We start from the raw sequence: 21816 nt of genomic DNA, 5'->3' as shown, positions 1-21816 counted from the left end.
AAAGTCGGTGTCCTCAAGTAAACTGTTAAAAATTTGTGGAGTTGAAAGTGGAAATTTGCCGGTTGGTTGCATTTGGTATGTCTCATTGAAGAGTTGTGAGACTGGATTTCTGGGGCAGGTTGAATTTCGAGCATAATAAGACAAGAGTAACTGTTGCCTTCTAAGTATGAGTGGTTCCTGTGCCTCAAAGCAGAGTGAATCAGCAGGACTAGATCTGAAAGCTCCTAGGGAATGTCTAAGTGCTGTATTTTGTACTGAGTTCAGCAAGTTTAGTGTGGTTCTGTGGGCAGATGCGTATATGATACAGCCATAATCCATCTTTGATCTAATTAGTGCTCGATAAATTTTAAGGAGAGCAGTTTCACTACTTCCCCATTTTTGATGTGATAGAACTTTGAAAATCTTCATACGGTTAAGACAGTTTGCCTTGATTTCTTGAATATGTTTATACCATGTTAATTTATTACTGAAAGTTAGTCCCAGAAAGTGATGTTCACGTACTACTCTTAACAGTGAGGTGCCTAGTGTAATTTGTGAATTCCTTTAGTGTTTTTGACTAAACAGCATTACCCTTGTTTTCTTTGTTGAGAAATTGAGTCCTGCTTTGCTTGACCATAACTGCAGGTTATCTACGGTTTTTTGCATCAGCTTGCAGGTACTTGCTGTGTTTCTTCCCGTGCAGTAGATAACTAGGTCATCTGCATATAACGAAGGATTAATTGGAGAATGAATGTAGTTACAAATATCACTGATGGCTATATTAAATAATGTTGGGCTTATTACCGCTCCCTGTGAAACTCCCTCACTTATAGTAATTTTTGATGAGACTGTTCCGTTTAGTGTAACGTTGTTGATTCTATCCGAGAGAAAATATTTAATAAAAGCCAGCTTGTTATCCATTATGCTGTATTCTTCAAGTTTACAAAAAATATTTGATTTGTGGACTGGGTCAAATGCCGCTTCGATGTCGAAAAATACAGCCACCACTTCTTGTTGCGAAGTTGGTGCGTTGGCTACTTCCGATTGGAGAAGTATCAAGCTATCTGTGGTACTCCGTTGTGATCTGAAGCCAAACTGATACGGGTTCAGAATGTTATTGGTTTCCAGATGCCAAAGAAGTCTTTTATTGATTATTTTTTCCATAAGCTTACACATCGTACAAGTAAGGGATATGGGGCGAAAAGATGCCTCGTCTGGAGGTGTTTTGTCATTTTTTTTAATAGGCAAGATTGTAGTTTTCCTCCATATATCTGGGAAGGTGTGATTTGTCCATATCATATTGTATAATTCTAGTAATTTGAGCAGACAAGAGAGAGAGACATTCTTCAAAAAAATAAAAGGAATATCATTTGGTCTAGCAGCTGAGGTCTTATAAGTTGATAATGCAAGTGTTAGTTCTTGAAGTGAGATGGGCGCATTCAGCATGTTTGTGTAGGACAGAATATTTTGTTGCGAATTAGCAGTTTCCATTGAGGAATGTTTGATATTTGATTTTTTCTGAAAGTGGTCTGCCAGGATGTTAACAATAGATTGGTTATTTGTGATTAGTTTATCCCCATGTTTGATGCAATTTATTTTTTGGTTGATCTGATGCCCTTGGATTTGTTTAATTTTCTTCCAGATTTTTTCTGGGGGGGTGTCCGACGTAATAGAGCTAGTAAAGGTGTTCCGATTGAGTTTTGCTCTCCTTTAAAATTCTTTTGGATTTGGCTTTTAGTCGTTTCAGGTTTACGAAGTCATTTGTGTTTCTCGTTCGTCGATAGCGATTAAGTGCCTTTTTGCATTCTTTAACTGCAAAGTGACATGCTTCATTCCACCAAAGAAGCGTTTTTTTTGTTGGATCAATTTTCTTCTTACCTATGTGATTGTTAACCACAGTCAAAATGACTTCATTTAGTTGTCCCGTCGCCACGTTCACCTCCTCCGAAAGATATAGCCGATCACTCAGAGCAGATGTCTCCTTGTTAAAGTTGCTCCAGTCTGCTCCAGTTAAATTCCATCAAGAAGGCTGGTATATTTCCGAGTTGTCGTTATTAGAAATCATTATCGGGAAATGGTTGTTATCATATAGGCTATCTAGAACTTGCCAGTTAATTTGCGTTGTTATGTTTAAGTCAGAGAAGCTCAAATCTATTGAAGAGAGTGTTCCTGATGCAAAGTTAAAATGGGTAGGTTCGCCTGTGTTAAGTATATGTATATTTGCATTGTCCAGGAAGTTTTCTATAATTTTCCCTCTGTCATACGTTTGATCGGATCCCCACATTGTATTGTGCGCATTAAAATCTCCCGTCAAAATGAATTGTTTAGGGAGTTGATTGACGAGGTCGTTGATTTCAGCCTCCGTTAGGGAATGATTAGGGGGAATGTATGTTACAAATTGTTATTTTCTTCGGGGAGTATACTAAGACAGCTATTACTTCTAAGTCTGAGTTTATTTCTAGCTTTTCCGCATAATTTTTGTTAGATATGTAAATTGATGTTCCGCCACTGGCTCGGTTACAGTCAGTTCTTAATTGGTAGACTTGATAGACCCTTGATAGTGCTTCAGAATTTTTGTGTGTGAATTTTTAAAGTTTGTTTCCTGTAGGCAAAGAATATTTGGGTTGTGTTCACTAATAATTTGTTGCATCCTAGCGAGGCGCGAATAGAATCCGTCGCAGTTCCATTGAATGAGCTTGAAGTTGGAGTTATTTAATAAGATGTGTTATTTGAACATTGGGAGCAGTCTAAAACAGCATCATCTCTGTCTGATGTTTGACTTAGTGATTCGGTTTCTAACTCCTCTGTTTCTATGTGTGATTTGATTTTTTTGTGTATTCTAGTAAATCTATTTTTTATAGAACGATCAGACAGATAAGGGTATATTTTATAGATGTTATCCTGTAATGCTTTAACGTCAGTCGTAAATCTTAGTGCTTCTGTGTATGGCTCATTGCCTTCAAATGTGTTTGCTAAGAAGGCTAAGAAGTTCTCTAATGGTAGGACGAAACTGGTAGGATCTGCCTGATATCTATCTTCGATAATTTTTTTGGTTTCGCCTGAAAAAGGTTCTGATGGTGCTGATTCTTTTCGCTTTTTATTTATCTGTTTTATCTTAGCTGGGGGCGGCATATCTGGTTCTGATGACATTGTCGACTGCTGCTCTAATGAGATAAGTGATTCTGTGTGTTGACGTTTTGGGCAGCTAACAGGAGTGTTATTGGACAGAGTGAATGGGACTTCAGGTTGTGGATTATTTTGAGTTTGTTGATTTCTATCGGTGGTGGGGGGGTTTGGACATTTTGCAGCTATGTGACCAGCTTTCTTGCAAATGAAACATTCCATTTTGTTCGTAGACAAAAATATTTTTAATTCATTTTTTTCATGTTGTAGAAGTAAGGAGTCTTGCAACTCATAATGTTCGGAGTTTGGCAGGACATGGACCTGTCTTCGGAAGCTCAAAACATGACTATACTCGTCCCCAGGGATACCTGCTCTCAAAAATGTGATTGGAGATGACAGGTTCAATCCATAGTTCTTTAAAGCATCCTCCAAAACTTCGTGTGGTATAGTTGGACTAATGTTAGAGATTACTATTCTTTTAGTTGGTGTGACCAATCTTCGGATATTTAACTAGATTCCTTCAATGATAACTGTTTGATGGGTATTCAGGAGCAAGTCCACTATGAAGCTAGTTAGCAGGTAGATACAGATTCTATTGTTTGATATCCTCGAGGCAAATGTTATATTTTTGGGACTGATCAAGACACCTATTGCTTTTACATAGTCGGATAGTTTGAGAGTATGATCTGCATTTAATACGATGGCTTGGTCTTTTTTTGGTAATACAGACTTTGGAACAGTTTTTGTTATTGATGAGCAGGATATGTTTTTGCCGTCTGACATATTAGTTTGTCTTACAGTAGAAGATGGTTCAGCTGTTGGGGTTACTTCTTTATTTTGGGGGTCTTGTAGTAAAAACCATCCCTGATTGGGTTTTGCATTGCTAGAGATGTTGATAAATCAACAATTCAGCGAGCATTATTTACGATGATAGGCTATATGTGTGTTAGCCTCAAGTTGCACTCGTTCTTATTTATCACACCCACAAGTAGAAAAAAGGGAAAAAAAAGAAGGGTACACACGCCGGTTAGCACTATCAGATAGATGTTTACACTCCGGTGGTAAGCAAGTTATGTTGAAGAACCACCCGTATATAAGATAAGCGGAATCATTCAAAATAAACCCATACAACAGAAATTCCCCACTCCGAAATGCAACATTATACTTTGCTTAAGATGCAAATAGTCTATTATAAAAATAAGAGCGCATCCCGATAACAGGGCTCTTTTGCTTTCGTAGTTGTAACGTAACAATTAGAGTAATTTGGATTTGTAAACTTTATTTTAAATAAATTGATTTTTATTAAAGTTACTTAAATCCAAAAGTTAACTGGCGCAGTAGGTAGGATATCTAGAGTGAACATCCAGGAATTAATAAATCTCGTGAAAGTGATCAAATCGATAGCTACGCGTGAAAAGTGATTAATTCAACAAAATCGCGTGAAAGTGATCGAACTGATAGTGTCCCGCGAGAAATTCCTTGGGTTAGATCCACTTCCATTTCTATGGTTAACTGGATATAAGTCACAACAAGAACCAACGTACAAAGGAAGATTGCTGTTACAATAAGTGTCATCTGTAAGTAATCATTTCCCAGTATCTTGTAATTGGTGTGTCATAATTAAGTAGAATTAAACAAAACATTAGGCTAGGAAACAAAGTGTTAACCCTATAGTTAAACAAATGACGACAAGTTTAGCAGAAGCCCTAACATTACCACAAATCTTAAATCAATCTAAGATGGGAAAAAACATAAGATCAATTGTGCAATTGCTAAAACCATTCAGTGGCGAAAGCCAATATCTAGAATATTTTGTAAATAGCATCGATGAATTTTATAAAACCTATTTTACGGGCGAAAACGCTCAAAAAGAATACGTTATGACAGCTATCAAATCTAAATTAATTAACGAAGCGGGTAATTTCTTAATGACTCGACCGGATCTAAAAACATGGGCAGATATAAAACAAGCACTTAGAACTAAATATGGCGATCCCTATTCCAGGCAGAATTTAGTCCAAGAATTAATATATACTACAAGAAGTCACAATGAACCAATTTTTGATTACTTGGAAAGATTAAAAAGCCTTAACCATAGGATAACTTCCAAAATTATAAGTGATATTAGCCTAACAGGCATATCTAACTCCCTGATTGCCCAAAATGAATTAATACCAGTTCAAAATTTAGTAACAAATTCTCCAGTCGAATTAAGAACGATACTTATGGTCCAGAACCTGGTAAATTTAGATTTAGCAACTAGTTTCGTCTTGAATTACCAAATGGCCGAAAACCATATGAAATTCACCAGACAAAATAACCCCAATTTTACCAATCCTGGAGTAAAACCTAAGCAAAATATTAGACCACAATTCCAACAACAGGTGCAGTATAGACAACCCCCACAACATTATCCCAAACCAGGATTCCAACAATTTTGGCCACAACCCGTCCAACAGTATTCTTCGCAACCTATTTTCGTACCACCTAAAATAAACCACCCACATCAGTTTCCTACTAATTCAGGCAACTTTAGAAAACCCTTTAACCATGGTTTTGATGCACGTGGGACTTAGAATTTTGGCGAGTCGAAAATGACAAACTGGGGGCACGTGGGACTTTAACTTTTGAGCTAAAAATTTCGTAAACTGGGGGCACGTAAAATATAAACTAGGGGCACGTGGACTTAAACTTTTGGCAAATCGAAGTCCACAAGCCGTCATTATAGACGCAAGGTGTCGAGGCACTCTGAATGCGAGCGGTCGTCATCGTCGTCGTCGTCGTCGACGACAAAGACGACGTGCCCGTAGTTCCCACAATGTAGGGGCACGTAGAAACGGATCCATTGGCTGACGGCGTTATGCCCAGAGTGTTCCGGAAGGCCGGCGCCGCTGAAGGTATTCTGCAACTTGTTGAACCAAAAACTGGCTTGCTGATTTCCTCTGCCGTAGGGCGCTGTAAGACGCAGCAAGCGGGATCGTACCTGGGTGGCGTAGTCGGAAGAAAGCACAGCCCGCAGCTGGGGGTCGCCCCTCAGTGCTAGACGATCAAGTCTTCCGATCAGGATGTCAGGAATTCGGGCCGACAAGCAAAATAGTCCGAGCCCGCCGCTTCGTGCGTAGAGGAGTGCATTGGTCATTTGTGCCGGAAGGTGAAGAAACTGCTTCACTGTCTTCCGGACGGCCTTGTCGGCTTGGTCTAGAATAGCCGAGTTCACTCTAGGGTTCTGAAAACTGTACAGGAACATTGCAAGAATATATTCCTCTAGAAATACGAGCTTCTGATGAGGCTTTAGGGGCGCGCGCTGTAAGTAGAAAAGCGCCCTCTTGAGGTTATGGGTCGACGGCGGATCGGTGCCCATGAATCCGTATCTTTGGCCGAGGTATTTGAAGTTGGCCTCGGCCTCGACCAACGGAAGAGGTGTGGGTCCCAAGTATACCCTGACCCTGGAAGCGAGGTAGAGTTTCTTCTGGGCCGGGAGCAGCTTGATGATGATGCTGGCGCATTTGTCTGGATTAAGCGCCATGTGTTGAGCCTCGAAGAAACGCTGACAGGATCGCAGCTGCAGTTGCAGGTCCCGAGGGGACAGAGCAAGCAGAAGCAAATTATCAGCATAAGCAAGGCTGCTGATGGTCGAGCCATTGATTTCTATTCCGGTTGGTTGGGAATCGAGGATGCACAGAAGCTCATCGTGGACCAGATTGAAGAGCAGTGGCGAAAGAGGGTTGCCATGCTTGACACCCCTATTTATGGGAACATCCGGAAGGCACACACGACCCACCCTAATAGTAGTATGACAGCCTGTGAGGCCGCCCATAATAAAGCGTTCTAGTCGCTCGTCGATATTAAATCGCTGTAAGACTCGCTGGATGCTGGTGTGCGGGACAGTGTCGAAAGCCTTCCTAAGGTCGAGGGAAGCAATCAAATAAGGTTGGGCATCCTCTCTGCAGGAGCGTATCGCGGTCTGCAAAATGATCGCGTTCCCCATTGTCCCGTCAAGAGAAATAAAACCTCGCTGCGAATGGTGTGTTGGATTTGGGAGATAATAAGAGGTACAACTTAGAATTAAATGACTTTATTATCTAAATAAAAAGGAAAAAATTAGAGAGGACCAAGAATCGTGTACTTCTTGTGTACAACAAAAAATCTTCAGACTGAACTTATATATAAAACTAACTCCAAAAAGAAAAATATACGATCATAAATGCTATGTATGCATTTCTCTCAAGTTCTCCAAATTAATAGTTTATTGCTACGTATATAGGAAATCAATCCGCTTGTCTTTTAGACGCCGCTAGAAAAACTGTTTACTATTAGTTTGGATAACTTATGGTTGAGTATAGGATACCAACATGGTGCAGCGGAAGAGCAGAGAGCCGTGAGGAAAGCACTCGGTGAAGCGTCCTGACCAAAATGTTTGCCACGGTAATTGGCCGCCAGGGAGAGATCTGGAGGGGGTCTGCCTCACCCTTGGGGATTAGGGTGGTATGGCAGGCCTTTAGAGAAGTCGGGGTGACTCCCGTGAGGAGCATCGCATTGAGAAGGATTGCGACGGCCCACAGCGGGAGCTGACGTAAACCATTGGCGGTCATGCCGTCGAGTACAGCGGCGTTATAAGCCTTTGGATCTGATATGGCTTTCTTTAGCTCGGGCAAACAGATGGGGGCGTATAGACCAGGGATTGGTTCCTTTTGATCGGTGAAGACGTCATCGTCAAGACATGAAAAGGTGGAAAAAACGCCTCGGTAGTGCTCACCCACGTCCTCAGCGGATGGGTAGCTGCCGAGCACACCCAGCTCCAAGCCGTTGGTGATGAGTCCCGCCAGAGAGGCACGGTCCTTGGAATAGAGCTCCTGAAAGCGCTTATAGCGATAAGTTCTCCGAGCCCTGGTCGAGGTGGCGTGGTGTTTGTTGACTTTATCGGTTTCTGGTCCCGCAGGGGCTCTCCTAGGAGGTCTAGGAGACCAAATGTATCTGTAGACACTTTCCAAGACTGCGTCATTAGAGACGGGATAATCCGGGATGGTGAGGGGGAATACAAGATTTCTAAGAGTCGCCCCGGAAGCTTCATCGGCCAGCAGCTTGAGAAGAAAAGTTCTCACCGGGTCACGATCGGCGCCATCACCCTCACTATCCATCTCGCTGTCAGACGAGGGGCTGGGGGAGACAGCGGTGCTTCAGGGGGAAGGGTCCGGAAAAGCGGCGCAGGGAGACAACTAAGCAGACGGGCCCGTATGCTCGCCGGAAAGAGATGTATGGACGAGCTCAAATTGACCAGCCTGTGGCGAAGCAGATGTGGCAGGGACAGGTGGTCACATTGCCAGCTGAATATCCACAGGGTCGAGGTTATTGAATCGCCCCGGGGAAACAGGACCAGCGTCGGCGGCCTCTTTTTGATCAGTTTCGACCGTGGCCCTCAGTTGGAGGTAGTGCCTAAGTTTCCTCAACTTACGGATTTCGTCAATCGAACGGTTAAACGACTCCGAGAGGAATTTGTTAATTGGCACGGACCCGTCGTAAGTGACCTCGGTTTGAGCGATATGGAGTTGCTCAAGGGCCGAGAAGGGTTCCGAGCGTCGCTGATCAGAGGCCTCCATGTCGGCCTGATATGTACTTCCTTCTGTGTTGTTGCAACCCCGAAAAGGTAGGAAATTACCGCCCGCAGTCAGGGCAGGGATTCCTGGGATCCAGATCGGAGCGGCAGTAGCGTCTGCGGTGGTGGACCAGGCTGTTGCGATTGGGGAACGGTTTGGCGCAGTCGGAGCAGGTGAAATCATCCTCGGAAGGGTCATCCGAATCGGAATCGTCTACCGAGGGTCTCCGGCAGTGACGGGCAACATGGACGCCCAGGCCAACCTTCGTTGCAAAAGACCGGCGGCAGTGGGGACACAGAAAGGATGGCCCCTCAGAGGTTCTGGGGGCAGATACCCCGGAATCGGGTGTCTCCGACACGGGCACACGACAGCGCCGCGAGCGCGCATTGAGATCGTTCTGGGAATTGAAGCTGCGAGGACAGCGGACAGCGGGGTTGGAAGATATCCCGCGAGCTAGAGGCTCTGTATCTACAAGGGATACTAGTTGGCCAAGGGTCTGGAATTTTCAGACGCCTTATTGAAAAATTGAGAGACGCCAACAGGGCCCTGTAAAGAGCCAGACACTCTAAAACCATAAACGGTTGGGGGCGGATAAATTAGGAGGGCGACGAGGGGCGACAGGCAAGCTTGCTAGGGTACCCTGACGACATAGTAGCAATCGGGCCAAGGGCGACGGAACTTCATGACGACCCGGCCGTAAGCAGCCACAAAGTCACGGTATACCCCCGGGACATCCAGGCTCTCACTCCGTCTCGAAAACACCGCAATAGAGAAAGTACCTGGCCTGAGTCAGTTGGCAAACTTCCATTGCGCAGGTTAATCCGGTCAACGGCCTCGGTGCGAGGGAACCCATAAGATCTTAGGGTGCCCATAATTGCTCTATGAAACACTGAATCGTAGGCCTGCCATATAACAGGAAGTATACCGTTGCCTCTGCCTGTGCAGGAAGAGATCCAAGATAACAGTGTTATCCGCGAATTAAATACAAAGTCCATCAAAGAACGTTTTAAAAAAATATTTTATTTGCTGAAAGTAAGGACACTAACTTATTTTACAAAATGATACGAACAATTAAAACCGAACGGCTCCCTAGCTTTGACACGATCTTAATGCTAATACTAGAAAGACACATTTGCTTTTAAATGAGGTAAGCAGCGTAGTCAGCAGCATGGTCATCACGTTGTCTGGTTCAAGGATATTTCTCCTCCACCCTTAGTATCTTCAACGTCCTCGTTGATGAATTTTTGGAGAGTCTTCAAGGGGATCATCTTAAAGTACCTGTGTTTCTTCCATTGGTAAATACTTATACTGAGTGTACCGAAAAGAAGAACAACACTAATACTAATAATTATTACAACATAATGTGTTTGTTGTGGTGGTAATAAATCCTCAAGTTTTATAGGTTTTAATAAGTCCTCCTAAAGTTTTGCTGGATTTTCTAAGTGCCTCATTTGTAAGTTTACACTAAAATTCGTCAGTTGAATATTAGTAGCTATTGGTTGCACTGTTGTTACATTATTAATTTCCAGAGAGTACTTATACTGATTTACTATAACATCACACTGACTCTGAATTAAAGAACAACCCTCAAGCTGTAGTGCTTGAAATTGAAAACAATTTTCGTAAAGGGTCTCTGATGTTTTTGTACATACTAACAATGCGTTCTTATAAGTTAAAGTGTATACTTGGTAATTATTTTGTACTGATGCAAATGGACAATTCTTAGATAAAGAACAACCACTCATATGAGGTTCCGAACAAATCCATTTCGCATTGATTTCCTTACAAGATTTGTACCATAAGTCGTTACAATAATATTTACTAGGACTAATGATTATCCTTGATTCATTATTAGGTATTGGATATATAAACTTTAAATCGCAAAGGTTTTCTTCAAATATAGGTATTTTAATTGCAAGTATGACCATTTCGTCTAGAATCAATAAACCGGTTTTGCAAATTAAAGTTAATTCTGTAATGTGCTTGATAGACCATAGGGCTTTCCTTTGGTAGTGCATTTTAAGGTATCACCATATATCATTTACTTCGTTGGGAGATATTATTTCAAGATTTATAGTTTCTAATTTGGCAAACGAGACAACTCGTAAAAATTTCTCTAAGACCTGTTTTAAACGGTTGATCTGAATGTACTGATCTTGGATTAACAAAGTTAGCGACATTTGATTTGTAATTTTGGATATTTCTTCTTGGATGGCGTTTGAGTTTTGGTTTAAAATGTTTACCGTTATTTGAACTTATTCATTATGTTTCCATCAAAGTAGGTCGTTTATTTTATGCAAGGAATTAAGTTGATTTCGTTTTAAAATTTCCAGATTCCTGGTTATGGTTTCTAGATCGTTGTTATCTAAATTTCCAGTAATAAACTTGATTCCACTTCCAAGAAAGTTCATTAGACCTCGCTTTTTGCGGTCGTTCTCGCGTAGCTTCAATTTATCGCTGGTATCGTATGTATCATTTAATGGGGAGCACGTGTGTAAATATAAATTTCTTACGTTGTTGATTCTATGTTCGTCCACTAAAGGCGCTAAACATATTAGGTTATTTAAAAATTGCGATAAGGTAAACTTAATGTTAGTAAGATTAAATGGTATGTAAGTACTATGATAGTGGTTAAAAATAGATGAACGTGATATGTCCTCCGAATAATACCCATTGCTAGGTAACTTGTGAACCTGAAGGGCCGTCGCATGGCGGATCAGGATCAGGAGGCTACAAAAAAATAGGATTTTTCCTAACTCTTTTGATTTTTCTGAGATGGGTGTTTATAGGTTTTTTCTTAGAAATACCCGTTAACTTGTTTTTATTGATGTTAGTAATTGTTGTGGGAATGTAAGTTAACTTTTGGATTTAAGTAACTTTAATAAAAAAAAAATTATTTTAAATAAAGTTTAAAATCCAAATTACTCTAATTGTTACGTTACAACTACGAAAGCAAAAGAGCTCCGTTATCGGGATGCGCTCCTATTTTTATGATAGACTATTTGCAACTTAAGCAAAGTATAATGTTGCATTTCGGAGTGGGAAATTCCTGTTGTATGGGTTTATTCTAAATGATCCTGCTTCACCTATATACGGGTGATTCTTCAACATAACTTGTATTGCGGGTTCATTTTGTTTCTAACTGTATTTTTTCTATAAACGACATCGTAAACTCGAAGTTCAAGGGGGTCTTCTTTGTTTTTATTTTGCTTTTCGGTATTATTTGATTGTTTCTGATAGGCAGTATTATACACATGCTCGTGAAAAGGCAAAAGTTCCCTTTTTCTTTTGTCATTGTACTGTTCGTATATTGTAAGGTCCGTATTCAGGCTTACTTCGTTTAGGTAGGGAAAATAGAGAATAACAAAGGGTGAATATCCAGTTGTCGAATGTATACTTTGGTTATAAACAAGTACAGCAGATATCATAAGGTTTTGTGGTGTTTCGTCAGGATTTTGCATTTTAAGTACTCTTAATTTCTCGAGAAGAGTCGAGTGTAGTCTTTCAACTGGGCTATTAGAAGACGAATTTCCGGGAGTGGTATAATGCAAGTTACATGTGCATCCTCTATGATAATGAATGATGGGAACCTGTCATAGGGATCCTTTCCTACGAGACTGCAAATCAAGTATTTCCTTGAAATTTGCAGAGACAGCAACCTACCTATATAAATTGTTAAAATGGCTAGATAGGAGAGTTTCTTATATTTCAGATGTAGAATAGAGTAGTCTTGTGCATTGTGCTTCGCGTTTTTTTTTAATCTCTCTTTCCTGGATGAAAACCTAACTGGCGTAGTCGGTAGGATTCATCGAAACGATATTACGACAAAAATCGCGTAAAGTTCCGTTTCAACGGTTAATTCGGTGATCCTAAGAATCAAGATTGTCCCGTGAAAAGGAGAGAAGACAAGCATCGCTTCTGAAAGACCACAACCAACAAGAAGATAAGCATCGCTTCTGAAGGAAAGCAACCAGGGAGAAGAAGAAAAATCGTTCAACTCCTCTTGGAACTAGGACTATAAGGGCTAAGATTAAGAAAAAGCAGAACGAATAATTCAGGAATGAATATTTCCTTTTTAATATTAATGTAAGTAATTGATTTTTCATATTTTTTTGAATCACAAGATAATTCCCTTGAGTAATAATTAGAGATAGGAGCTCGTATAAATCGAAATAGTTAATCTAGTTATTGAGTGATTAAACACTTAATGTCAGATTCAGAGACAGAACTTTCTGAAATTATTAAACAAATTCGGATTAACTCAAAGTAAAAATCCTCATACTCGATCTAGTAGCAATTCTGAATATCGAGAATATTATCATAATATGGCTACTCCCACACAAAATCCACCAGCAGCTGTTAACTATCAGCTTCTACGTCTTTACGTTGATACGATTCCTTCGTATGATGGAAACCCTCATACACTGCAAATATTTCTAAACAACTGTACCAGCTTGATTAACACATTCTATAGACAGGGTGATGAAGCTCATAATAACTTCATCGTAAGATCATCGTAAGAGCAATAATTGGCAAATTATCCGGCCGTACTTTAACTTTAATTGGAACTAGATTAAACGAACTAGACAAGTGGCTAGATATCAAAAATGCTTTAGAACTCACTTTTGGCGACCAAAGAGATTTGCAATGTTTAATTCAAGACACATTGGATTTACGTCCTAATAAAAATGAAACTCCATATAATTTTGGCATGAAATGTCAGGATTCTCGTTCATTGATTAAAAAAAAATTAAATACACTAAATTTAAGTGATGAGTCTCGTAGAGCAAAAATGGATGATTACGAAGATTTAGTTTTAAAAGCTTTTATTAGAGGCTTAACAGGCCAATTACAGAATAATATCCCTTTGAAACAACCCGACAGTCTAGAAAGGGCAATGGCACTTGTAATTGAAGAAGAAAACTTCATGTACGGACAACACCGTAGCAATTCCTTGAACACCCAGAGATTTAATTCCAATGTTAGAATAACTCCCACACACCTTCAACATTCGGTTCAATAAAAGCATGATTCATTTGGACCCAATAACTTTAATATGAAACCACCGAGTAATTATCAAAATTTCTTTCAAAGACCCGTTTTTAATAATAATTTCCCAAGATTTAATCAATCAAATTTCCAACCCCCAATGATGAGACCAACGAATTTTCAACCCAATATGTTCCAAAATAATTTCAGACCTTAAAGATTCCCACAATTGGTGCCATATCGAAGTCAAATAAGTCGTAACCAAACCATGAACTCTGCTAACAGACCTTTTATTAATCAGCGATCTTTACCACAAATTAAAGAGCCGATGGATACGAAATTCAATCAAGCGCGGGTAAACGGCGGGAATAACTATGACTCTCTTAAGCGGTCAGCGTTTGAGGTGTCGGACGGTCACCCCCCGACAAGCACAGTCCGGAAAGGGACACCTGCCCGGGCGCTAAAGCCGTTGGGGACCCGTCTAGGATCCAAGCTGAACCGTGGTCATGTTACTCGCTAAGTGGCGCTCCGGGTGGAACCGGACGCTGCAAATGCCCACCTCTCGCCTCCTCGTGGTACCGCTGGATAGCAGGGCCTCCAGGCCTTGTGAACTAAAGAGAGGTCGGCTATGGCAGCCCCTGGGGTTGCCAGCCCCTTCGGCTACGACCTGTTGGCACAAAGAAGAAAAAGAAAGCCTCGGATGACAGGGACGGGTCCACTGACCCGTCCCACCAACAGTGCTCTTCCCGTCCGGCTCCCTCGGGCCGTGACGGCGGGAGTCCGCCATTTGAGTGCCTGTTTTGCGACAGGTCATTCGCCACCAAGACCGGAAGAGGGGTGCACTCAAGATTCGCACACCCGAATGAATATGATGCACAAAGTACTAGAGTGAACAACAAAGCCCGCTGGAGCGAAGAGGAGGCACTGAGAATGGCCCGCCGCGAGGCGGCCTTAGTTCTGGCAAACAGTCCCCCTCGGTTTATCAATCAGGCGCTGCATGAAATCTTCCCAGAGCGGACGATAGAGGCCATTAAGGGACAGCGTCGTGGCGAGACATATCGCGAAGCCGTGCGGTTGGCAATGGCCGAACTGACGACTGCGGCCGACTCGTCATCCTCGTTGCCGGCTTCGTCCGGGTCGGAAGATCATCCGGCTAGCCCGAGAATATTAGATGAGGGGTCTGATTCTGATTATGAGGATTACGTATTTATGACACACCTCAGAGGCTTACATCTGCCTACCGACCTAGACAGCCACGACGCTGAGACTTTGCTGAGGATAGTGGACGGGGCCCCCACCAGGGGGAAACCTGCCACTCTGGCTGACCTCTCCGCTTATTTGGACAATGTCTTCCCAAAACCGACGTGTGGAGGTCGGAAAACGCCTACCGACGAGCCTCCACCCACAGCTGCCCTTCCATCAAGGAAGCAGAGACGTCGGGCATACGCGCTTACTCAGCGCAATTGGTGTAAGCACCGAGGCCGCTGTATCAGGGCGATCTTAGAGGGCGAGAGCGTGGTGAAATTGCCTCCTCAAGACATCATGGAGGACTACTGGTGAGTGGTCTTTGAGAGAGAGTCCCGGGATTTCCCGGAGATACACCCCAACTGGGCGCAAAACTTGTCGAGCGTTTGGCTTCCAATCAACATAGATGAGATCCGCAAATCCGAGCCGTCTCCGGGCACCACCCCGGGCCACGATGGGATTACGGCGAGACTGTGGTGCGCGGTTGCTCCAGCAATTCGAGCCCGCATATTCAATTTGATCCTATGGTGCGAGGATCTCCCAGTCTCGCAAAGGCAGTCCACCACGATATTCATCCCAAAGAAAGGCATATCTAGGGACCCGGGGGATTTCAGACCGATTACCATCCCGTCTGTTGTAGCGAGACAGCTCAATGATATCCTGGCGCGGAGAATTGGAAGCGTTTTGCGACTCCACCCCCGTCAACGTGCATTCTTGCCTACAGACGGTTGCGCCGACAATGCGATCCTCCTGAACCTGCTATTGCGCGACCAGCATCGGAGATACTCGAGCTGTCATCTTGTCTGTTTTGATTTCAGCAAGGCTTTTGATTCGGTATCTCATGGGGCCATATTTAACACTCTACAATCATATGGTTTCCCCACTGGGTTCAGGAGGTACATCGCCAACATGTACGAGAAGTCCCAGACCAGATTTAAAGGACGGGACTGGATTTCCGGTCCCACTAGACCGTCTGTGGGTGTAAAACAAGGGGATCCTCTATCACCGCTTTTGTTTAACTTAGTGATAGACGGACTACTAAGAACGTTGCCCCAGCACGTAGCAACACAATTGATGCATCTAAGATCAATGCTCTCGCCTTTGCCGACGACCTGATTCTGGCCGCCTCTACGGCCGACGGCCTGCGAGAACTGGTGGAATTTACGGAGTCGTACCTGGGAGACTGCGGCCTCTGAGTTAACCCCGCCAAGTGCCGCTCTTTGAGCATACAAGGGTAGCCCAAACAAAAGAGAACTATTATCTCCAATATCATATTTCGTGCGGGTGGTGGGCCCATCCCGAGCACCCGACGAGACGGTGTGTTCACGTACTTGGGGTGGACTTCTCCCGTATGGGAGGACTTAAATACTCCCCTGTGGCTTACCTACAGGAAGCTCTAAGCCGTCTCACAAAGGCCCCTCTGAAGCCTCAACAACGGTTATACGCGCTACGAACCGTTCTGATTCCGCGCCTCTACCACCGTCTTGCCTTGAGCAGGGTGCGCATGAGCTGCCTTCGGGGGGCCGATGTCATCATTAGAAGATCAGTGAGGAAATGGGTCTCGCTGCTGCACGATACGCCGGTGGCATTTTTCGACGCCTCGGCTTGTGACGGAGGTTTGAGTGTCCCCTCAATTAGATACAAGGCCCCCCTTCTCAGATACAGCAGGCTGAGAAATGTTAACTTTCCGAATCTGGAAAGAAATGGCAGCACCAACTTTTAGCTCATTTTACCTTTTACCCCCAAAGCCTCTAGGGGTGAACCTCGCCGTACCCCCCACCCCCCCTTACACCCGAGAGGAATCCGTTAAATCCAGAAGGGCGCACAGGTACAAACGTTTTCAGGAGATGTACCTCAACAACACGGCTTCGCTGACGTCGATGATTGTCGACTGATTGGAGCCGGGTGCCGCTATTAGCCACCCCAGCGCTGACGAAATGTGAGTGCACTATGAGAAAGTTTTCTCTGGGTCCTCGCCGGACGTCCATGAGCACGTGCACGACCGGAAGACCTCCATTCCCGGTCTCTACACTACTGTATCGCTCGATAACATTCGGAAAGCTATCGAGGACCGTCGTGCTTCCAACTCTGCCGGACCTGATGGGATGACCGCCACTGACATTCGGAAGATACCGCCTGCAGACATCGTTGTTCTTTTAAATGTCATGATCTGCACCGGCATCACACCAGCCCCATTGAAGGAGTGTCGGACCACCTTAATCCCTAAAAGTTGTTCCGACCCTCGTTTAGTAACATTGTGGCGTCCCGTCAAGGTTGCTAATATCCTTGTCCGCACCCTCTATCGGATGATCGCCACTCGGCTCTCGACCCTCCAGCTCAAGTGCGCCCAGTATGGTTTCGTCTCTTTAGAAGGTAGCGTGGCCAACTCGCTGGTGCTGCAGGCTGCCATTAAGGATTGCAGGGAGAATACCCGGCCTTACTCTATCGCTTCACTGGACTTGAGGAAGGCCTTTGATACGGTGCCGCATGCCTCTATTTCTAGGGCGCTCGACCGTTTCGCCATCGATCCACGCCTCGACGCCTTTATCATGGGCGATCTGACCGGATGCTCGACCTCCATCTCTGTCGGGCCCCTCACTGTCCCCGGAGTGTCCATTCTCCGGGGTGTCAAACAGAGCGACCCCCTATCCCCTATCCTATTCAATATGGTTCTGGATCAGCTGCTCACCGACTTGGAACGCTTCCCGCTTGTGTCCGTGTTAATGGCGTTTGAATCTTGGCGTTGGCCTACGCTAATGACCTGCTGATCCTCACTTCTTTCGCCAGGGTTCTGCAGATGATCGTTCGCCGGTGTGTGAATTTTTTCGCAGCTAGATCCATGCAGCTCAATCCGGACAAATGCGCAACCCTCAGCACCAAACTACTTCCATCGGCGAAGAAGTGCCACCTCGCCGGTGCTGTTAAAATCTTCATAGGGGCTGCGCAGATACCATAGGTGGGCGCGGAGTTGTTCTTTAAATACCTGAGGTTCGATTATGGCTTTGCCGTGATGGACATGCCGAGCGTGGACAAGCTTGAGGCTGCTTTGTAGCGTCTTGGGTCTGCGCCCCTCAAGCCGCATCAGGAACTTCGGCTGTTGGTTGATTATGTCTTGCCCAAGTTTCTGTACACTCTACAGAGTGCCAGGATTAGTTCGGCCATCTTGGACCGTGGCGACAAAGCTGTCTGGGCTTTTGTCAAGAGAGCGCTTCACCTGCCCGCCTCGATAGCAAATGCGCTTATTTATGCCATGCGTTGCCATGGCGGGCTAGGGATTTTTTTCCTTTCGGCATGTATCCCGGACATCCTGTTGACCCGCATGGAGAGACTGGCGGCTGCCACTGATCCGCACACCACCGCAACTCTAGTCACTGACTACGTGGCCTCCTTCCACCAGCGTCTGCGGCTACTGCTCCACCCATACGGCCGGGGCGGTCAGCAGACTATCTACTGGCGGGAGCATCTCTCCGTCTCCGCTAGTGGTGTCGGCCTCCCCGAGCACTCTGGCCATAAGGCTTCGCACGGCTGGCTGCTCGACCCCCCCCCCCTCTTGGTTGGGTTGAGATTATGTCCTGGCGGTTCAGCTAACCAACACTTTGCCAACTGTTGGTGGCCTGCATAGTTCTGGCTTGCCCGCTGCTGCCAGGCTTTGTCGTGCTGGATGTGGCCGCCGCGAGACCCTTTCACACGTCCTCCAGAGGTGCACTAGCACCAACGGTTCTCACCTTCAGAGGCACAATGTAATCAAATGGAATTGTGGAGAGATTTCATTCAACAATAGCAGAACACGTAAGATTGCTGAACAACAAAGGTCAAGAAGAGACACCGATCAAACACAAGGTCAAGTACGCCGTGTTAGCATACAACAATTCAATTCATTCATCAACGGGATTCAAACCAATGGAAGTTGTGAACGGACACCTAGGAAGTGAGGATCCATTCAACATTATTATGAATGAAAACTTAATGACCAACTACGTAACCGAACACAAAGCAAGGACGAAATTGTGGTACGGAGAAATAAATAGGCGAATGACCGAGGTAAAGTACGCTTAATGGAAAAACGAAATGTGAATCCGGACGAACCAACGATGTTTGAGGAGAAGATGACGTGCGTGAAAGAATAAAGAATCCTAGGCAAAAATTAGGAGACAAATTTAAAGCATGTGCAAAAGCGGAAGTTGTAAATAGAGAAAGGAAATTTGTCGAAAATCAATCTGGAAGAAAGGTGAATATAGGCAATCTAACACGGACCAGCCGTCACAAATGTATTAATCCAAGTAGAAATAAGGAGTAAATTATACTCAAACCAAATCATGTACGTAAAGAATACGAAGGAAAAATATTTACAGCATCGTAGCCATGAGACAAGCAAGGGATGTCACACTGTTGGAACTAAAGGGAAATCCGGGAATGTTACCGCTAGAAGTGGGAAAAGTAGTATTGATTGATGGAAGTCACAGTTTCATCCATGACAATGATTTAAAACCAGTAGCAGAACAACTAGAAGAGATGAGATGAAAAATAAATAATTTGGCCAGCAATTGGGAAACGACAACACATCTAAGCCCACATAAGAATGAACTCCGCAATTTCTACGAGATCATGAAGGCAATACAGGAACAAGTTGAAAACCGCTTTTACCGAATATTTCCTAACACCAATCGATCAAAGCGAGGAATTGTGGATGGATTAGGAGCAGTGTTCAAAGCGATCACGGGAAATTTGGACACAGAAGATGATCAAACATATGACAAATTAATTGGAGAATTACGTGCAAAACAGAAGCTCACTCAAACTCAAGTTGTAACTCTAGGAAAAATGACAGTGTTAGTTTTTGAAAAATTTAATAAAACACTAAAACAGCTCTACGCTAATGATAGAATACTGGAGGCCAAATTGAAAGAAATTGTACCTTATATCAGAGATGTGATCGACGATAAAAATTGATCCGTTTTAAAAAAGTTGTCAACGGAATATTTGATATATACGAGATAATCAACACCATCCTACAAGATGTCGAAAACTCATTGATATTTGCAAGATTAAATAGCGTGCACTCAAGTATAATGGACCAAAGGGATCTACTCACTGCACTCACAGAGTTAAGCAACAACATAGGAAGGACCAATTTACCACTACCAGTAACTTTGGGAAATATGGTAAATACGAAGAAATAATAAAATTGGAGTGTTTCCTATTGGATTATCAAATCACCTACATTTTACACATTCCTACTGTTCAGAATCTGCAATTTTCTTACTACCATTTGAATTCTATTTTCGTTTACATTCAGGGTCAGTTTAGGGCAATCATACCTAGAGGGAAGTACATTGTGAAGAGCCAGTTGTACCACGCGTACTTTCACAGTGAGTATTGTAAATTAAAGCCAGAACTATACTTGTGTCATAAAACGGACTTGACGGGAAATCAGCCGGAAACCCCTTGTGAAATACAGTTGATAAACTTAGTGAAAAATCCTTCGAACTGTACTCAAACGTTAATGAAAATAGACAGAATCATTTTAAATAGGTTAGATGTGTCAGATAATTGGATTATAATAAGTCCTACAGATGAAATAGTCTAACAAACGTGCCAAAATGGACAAACAGAAGCCAAAACCTTGCACAGGACATATCTATACCAAATTCCAAAGGGATGTAAGTTAAGCATCGGGAACCAACAGGCAAGTATACCATGACGATCATGGAAAACACACTGAAGCCCATTTTGCTACCTAATATGATCACAGACGTTCAACCCCGACAGAACTTGAACTTGAGCATTCACCTACCCGAACTCGAGTTAAATGACCTGAATAAGCTAAACCATGAAGTTTACGAGGAGCAGGAAAGCGGCAGCTGGACGGACGATGACCTCTACACACCCCCTAGTGTGTGGACATTAATAATGTATATTATAATTATCGGAGCAATGGCAGCTTTAATATGGAAAAGGTTGCTGCAACCCCGACTGAAAGATCGGAGTCAGAAAAACAAGCAGACAAAGGAAGAGACAATAGAAGTTCCACTCCCTCGGCTAGCCTAGGAGTTTCATCTCAGAGAGGAGAAGTTATATGGGGATGCTACCATAAGCCACCATACTAAAGAGACGCGGCCCAGACTTGCTGAGCTTGCAGAATCAGACAATAAAACCACATTGCGCTGGACCTTCGGCACTCACTCTGACATTCGAATCACTCTAATATTCAATTCACGTTGATTTTATTCTGACTTACCAAAGTTCGTCCTACAGTATAGTTACCATTATAATTAATAATTCTTGTTAGTGTTGTGTTAACTACAAGTTTATATTAAACCATAAATATAGAAGTAATTGTTTAATTTTTTTTTAAGTCTTCCGAGGAATACGGAAAGATAAGTAGTCACACATTGCTTTTCCGTACAAATTGTTCGCGTCTAGGTAAAGAAGATATTTAGATGGTTTTAGAGGATCATAATTAAACATGTACTTATTATTTGCTTCGGAATATCTACTGCTACACACAGAAATACCACCACGAATAACTTTTTCAATAAACATTATTTGATCAATATCGAGTAATAATTCTAACTTGCATTTAGTGTACTTCAACATACAGTTCCAAGTATATTCAGGCATGGTAAAATACCAAGAAGGATCGAGATTATGTGTTGAAATACAATTTAATCTGAAATGTTCCAAAATATCGGCTAAAAGTATAACATCGGTTTTCAAATACAAATCTGAATATCCTCCTAAAGTCTGAATATTAAATGTGTAAAAAAGGGGGACTTACTTTTAATTATTTACCCTTTTTTTAGTATAAACTAGTTGCTTCTTTCTTAAAACTTGTATATATTTTGTTGATTATTAACAGAGCCGCACACGTACAACTTGATTGTGA

General features: G+C 43.1%; 1 protein-coding gene across 1 annotated transcript; it reads left to right on the top strand.

Moving 5' to 3' along the window:
• The first annotated feature begins 4982 nt into the window (after positions 1–4982).
• Positions 4983–5678, top strand: LOC136350043 (uncharacterized). The gene has a single exon (XM_066301567.1). It carries the CDS (start codon positions 4983–4985, stop codon positions 5676–5678), a length of 696 nt encoding a protein of 231 aa, XP_066157664.1.
• The last annotated feature ends 16138 nt before the right edge of the window (positions 5679–21816 follow it).

Source organism: Euwallacea fornicatus, unplaced genomic scaffold (assembly GCF_040115645.1).
Source record: "Euwallacea fornicatus isolate EFF26 unplaced genomic scaffold, ASM4011564v1 scaffold_88, whole genome shotgun sequence".
Taxonomy (NCBI): Eukaryota; Metazoa; Arthropoda; class Insecta; order Coleoptera; family Curculionidae; genus Euwallacea; species Euwallacea fornicatus.
Note: the sequence above shows the minus strand (reverse complement) of the source record. Positions and strands in the feature narration are given on the sequence as shown.